The 5610-nt window shown below is 35.6% G+C and overlaps 1 protein-coding gene across 1 annotated transcript; it reads left to right on the plus strand.

The window, feature by feature from the left end:
- Positions 1-2451: 2451 nt before the first annotated feature.
- Positions 2452-5246, plus strand: LOC114379056 (G-type lectin S-receptor-like serine/threonine-protein kinase LECRK1). Its single transcript, XM_028337608.1, has 2 exons — positions 2452-3328; positions 3628-5246. Exons 1-2 carry the CDS (start codon positions 2452-2454, stop codon positions 5244-5246), a joined length of 2496 nt encoding a protein of 831 aa, XP_028193409.1.
- The last annotated feature ends 364 nt before the right edge of the window (positions 5247-5610 follow it).

The raw sequence follows: 5610 nt of genomic DNA on the forward strand, positions 1-5610 counted from the left end.
AAAAAATCATTAATATTATATCAAGAGTAGCTCTGATAGGCTAAATTCTCAACATTCTCATCTTCTGAATTGACTTCTACAGTAAAAATGGTTTTTCTTATCTTTGTGTTTTAGTAAATTAATTTAAATTTGTTTAATTTTTTCTCATGTTTATTTTAATTCTCTCTCAATTTAAATTATTGTTTTTCTCATACCCTTTTCAAATCAATTTTCTTTAACTTATTTTATTAATCAAATATTTATTTACCTAAGTACATACAAAGTTCATGTGGATTCGACACTTGGACTTCCGTTTTAACTTTACTACTTGGGATAAATTGATGCACTTGCTAATTCATCAACAGAAGCTCAACTAACTCCCATGCGTGATTCTTATGCAGAAACTCCATCTCCTCCACCATAGAACCCATCAATCTTTCTCCCGGGTGTTCATAGCCCCTTGAAAGGTAGATGGATCCCAAAACTAGTGAGCAGTGCAAAAGAAACAAAGTCTTCAAACCCATATCGGACAACATGAAATTTGAATAGTGTGAGCAGTTGCTAGGCGCGCAGCTTCATGGCACTTAGGCATGTTGAACCATTTTCTCCTATTATTTTCCTTGGGAATGAATGTCACTTGACAACCCTTTTAAATATTCAAATTTATCCTTTAAATCATTTACAACTTTTCTTTATTTCATTATTTATAGTTTTCCCCTTTAATTTTAGTCGTTTACCAATTCCTTTATCACAATTACTATTAGCGGTAGTCTAATATAGAAACATCATTCACACAACTATTAGGAAAACTCTTTAGAATAAATTGAGAATTTAATCAAGAGATAGAATTGTTAGAAAATGAGAGATGAGAAACTAGTTTATGATAAAATCATACATGAAATTGCATGTTAAATAATCAATAATATAAAAGTAAGACCAAAGCACAAGCATACCCATATCCATGAATGATTATTATTTGAGGAAGAAATAATTGGACTCTATGATCTTCTGAGTCTTATTCACTATTAGGAAACTCTTTAGAATAAATTGGGAATCTAATTGAGAGACAAAATTGTTGGAAAATGGGAGATGAGAATATGATAAACATCATACATGAACTTTTATATTAAATAATCAAGAATATGAAAGTAAGACTAAAGCAAAAAACATTAATTCCCATATCCATGAATGATTATTTGAGGAAGAAATAATTGGATTCTATGATCTTCCAAGTCTTTATTCACAATTCCTCTTGATCTTCTCTAGTGATGAGATGTTAGAAAAAAAGACAGTTGCATATGACTTAGGGATCACAATCCTTTTATAATAGTCAACAAGTACCCTTCATGAAGAGTTATCTTTTCAACCTTATACTCTTTCATGAAGAGTTATAATTATTAAATATTTCTTACGTCTATTTCATCCATCATAAGAATATAAATAATTGACGGCAATAGTTTTACTGAGCCTGGATACAACTCATTGCAAATAAAACACCTTGTGCTATTTTTATTGCTGGTAAAAGCAATATTAATTGCCATTAGAAATCATTTTTGCTGTAGTGACACCAAATGAGTTGTTATATATCCCAAAAAATTGTATACTTATAAGATCACTTTATTAGGGACAGAAAATCTTATAGATAACATATAATACATGACTTAGTGTTGTATGTAGACTCATATAAAAATATCAAACAAGAATTCCTTTCTTAACTCAATCACTTAAAAAAGAATCAGTCATTGGTGCTCAGCCATTCCCAAGTTTTCCAATCGCAAATTTCACTCCAACAAGATAAAATAAGATCACCCATGAAAACAAGAAATTTTTCAGTAGAACAAGCTAAGTTAAGCTGATAAAACAATTAGCAGCCGGACAGCAATTATTATTGCTTATTTATTTTAGGCATTTGACCACTCGCTTTCAAATTGTTCCACATTCAGTCGACCTTGGTTTTATATATATATAGACTAATTCATGGAAGAATTTTTCTAAGAAAAATTGGGAGTTGATAGAAAAAGGTCAGAACATGTAATGGATTTTAATGGTTAGGTGATCTTTCTTCAAAATGCTATGCAATCTGGCGGAGATGGTATAGCGTGTCTTAGGTGATTCACAAGGATGTGTCTAAGGTGATTCACAAGGATGTGGATAATTAGGAAAAGTTTTCTTTTTTCTTTCTTGGTAGTGTATGAGAACAAAGAGAAAGAGCAAAACAACAAAATATGATACAATCGAGGGATCAGAATGCCGAAGGCATCTACTTGTAATTAATATAGATAATAAGAAAAAGTTTCAATTCGTCATTAATTAAAGTAATTTTTCGTTAATCCACAATGTAACTGCCATTGCTACTGTATTTACTATTTAAGCTAGACTTGGTCGAACATTATAGATTTATGCAAAGAAATTGTCGTGTAATTACTATAAAATAATGTTTGATGAATTAAAATGTTGTTAGAGAACACCAACATGGCCTCTTCAACTTTTCTTCATTCCTATTCTCTGCTTCTTCTAATTATTCTCCCCTTTCTCCCATCTGTGTTTAGTGCTACTTCTTCAAACTGCAGTGCTAATAGTATACACTTAAATTCCACTCTGGTCACCAATCACACATGGAATTCACCCTCTGGCCTCTTTGCCTTTGGTTTTCAAAATGTTTTATCCAACAAGGAATTCATGTCCGTGCTTGCAGTTTGGTTTCCCAAAGACCCCCACCGAACCATAGTATGGTATGCAAAATACAAACAAACTTCAGATCTTGGTACGATGCACGCTGTTTCCAGTATGCAAAAAAGTCTTGCTTTTCCTTCAGATTCCACAGTGAAGCTAACAAACAAAGGAATTGTATTGTATGACCAAAATGGCCAAGAGATGTGGCACCGTCCAAAAAACAACAGCATTGCCTTAGTAAGATGTGCTTCTATGTTAGACAGTGGAAATTTTGTGCTTCTGGATGAAACTGGCAAACACGTTTGGGAGAGCTTTGAAGAGCCCACAGATACCTTTTTGCCTGGTCAGATTCTGGCTAAGCCTAAAAGCTTCAGAGCCCGTCATTCTAACACAAGTTTTTATGATGGGAGTTTCGAACTCGCTTGGCAGAGCGATTACAATTTCGTTCTTTACTATTCACCACAATCAAGCGTTACACGTGAAGCTTACTGGGCCACTCAAACTAACAGCTATGATGAATCTCTGCTCGTCTTCAATGAGTCTGGACACATGTACATAAAAAGAAGTAACACGGGTAAAGTGATCCGTGAAGTCTTATATGGTGGATCAGAAGAGTTCTTGTACATGGCTAGAATTGATCCTGATGGGCTTTTCAGACTATATCGACACCGCAAAGGTGAGAACCTATGAAGCACCAATATTTTCATTTGCCTTACGTATAAGTATCAGATATGTATGTGATGCCGATACTCATGGTTACTTCACTGATATGTATCAATGACATACGAACATGAGATATAAAAACATGTTTTTAGTAATGTGCAAGAAGTATGTTCTTAATCTGGATTCTTAGAACTTTAATTGTATGTTCACTAGATATTTAGATTTGTATCTTACATGTATTGTATCTTATATATTTTTAGAATAACTGTATTACCATATATCTGATACATGTATCCTATCTATGCATCATAGATGATGACACAATTGCTGATAGCTGCAGTTCGGGATGGTGGAGTGTGGTGGATCGATATCCGAAAGATATTTGCCTTTCCATCACGATGCAAACTGGGAATGCTATCTGCGGTTATAACAGCTACTGCATTACCATCAACGGGAATCCTAGTTGTGAGTGCCCGGATATTTTTTCTTCTTTCGATCATGACAATAATCTCAAAACTTGTAGACCAGATTTTCCACTGCCCAGCTGCAACAAAGACGGGTGGGAGCAGAATAAGGATCTTGTAGATTTCAAAGAGTATCAAAATTTGGACTGGCCTCTCTCTGATTATGACAAGCTGGTTGGAACTGCAATGGACAAAGATATGTGTAGACAAAAGTGCCTAGAAGATTGCTTTTGTGCTGTGGCCATATATGGTGAGGGACAATGTTGGAAGAAGAAGTATCCTTTGAGCAATGGAAGGAAGCACCCTAATGTTACTAGAATAGCTCTTGTCAAGATACCTAAAACAGGTTTAAACAAGGATGGGACTGGGAGTCTTGGGAATGGGAGAGAACAGTCTACAATTGTTCTTGTCATATCAATACTCCTTGGAAGCTCAGTGTTCCTCAATGTCATTCTATTAGTTGCTTTGTTTGCTGCCTTTTACATTTTCTACCACAAGAAGCTTTTGAATAGTCCAAACTTGTCAGCTGCCACAATAAGGTACTATACGTACAAGGAGCTTGAAGAAGCAACTACAGGGTTCAAACAAATGTTGGGTCGCGGTGCTTTTGGAACAGTCTATAAAGGGGTGTTGAAATCAGACACAAGCAGGTATGTTGCTGTGAAGAGGCTAGATAAGGTGGTGCAAGAAGGTGAGAAGGAGTTCAAAACAGAAGTTAGTGTGATTGGACAAACCCACCACAGAAACTTGGTTCGTTTACTTGGTTACTGTGATGAAGAGGAGCATCGTCTTCTGGTGTATGAGTACATGAACAATGGCTCCTTGGCTTGCTTTCTCTTTGGGATCTCAAGGCCTCATTGGAACCAAAGAGTGCAAATTGCTTTGGGGATTGCAAGAGGTCTCACATATTTGCATGAAGAATGCAGCACTCAGATCATTCATTGTGACATAAAACCTCAAAATATACTCTTAGACGAGTTGTTCACGCCTAGGATTGCTGATTTTGGGTTGGCTAAGTTGTTGCTGGCTGAACAATCTAAAGCTACTAAGACGGGTTTGAGAGGGACTGTTGGTTACTTTGCACCTGAGTGGTTTAGGAAAGCTTCAATCACAACCAAAGTAGATGTTTACAGCTTTGGAGTGGTGCTGTTAGAGATCATATGTTGCAAGTCAAGTGTTTCCTTTGCAATGGCTAGTGAAGAAGAGACACTTATAGATTGGGCGTATCGTTGTTATAGCCAAGGGAAGGTAGCTAAGTTGGTAGAAAATGATGAGGAGGCAAAGAAAGACATAAAGAGGGTGGAAAAGCATGTGATGGTAGCAATTTGGTGCATTCAAGAGGATCCTTCGCTGAGACCCTCCATGAAGAAAGTTACGCAAATGCTTGAGGGTGTGACAACAGTTTCTTTGCCACCTCGCCCTGCCATATTCAGTTCATCATCGTTTGAAACATCATTTACTTTGTAACTGCTTAGTGTTTTCTATGATCCTTTTTTATAATGTATATTGTAGTTATTTTATTTGTTGACGGTGGAAATTTGTTTCCAGTATTTTGATTCTTGACTGGATGAAGTTTCATGGTAACTCTAACCAACAAACATATTTTTTATGTGAGAAAGATCAATTTGGAACTCATGGAAAGTTTCTAGTCACTTGTAAATGGTTTATTTTAATTCCTTATGGTGTATATTTGGTATAGTTTAGGAAACAAAAGTTGTGTCTGGCCCTTCTTCGATTCATCTTATGTAAGTTGGCTTTGAACTTTCAAGAGACAGGAAAAGTATTGGATGTGGTGTTCTGTTAAAAGTGAAAGAAGATCAATGTAATCAGA

Source organism: Glycine soja, chromosome 12 (assembly GCF_004193775.1).
Source record: "Glycine soja cultivar W05 chromosome 12, ASM419377v2, whole genome shotgun sequence".
NCBI lineage: Eukaryota > Viridiplantae > Streptophyta > Magnoliopsida > Fabales > Fabaceae > Glycine > Glycine soja.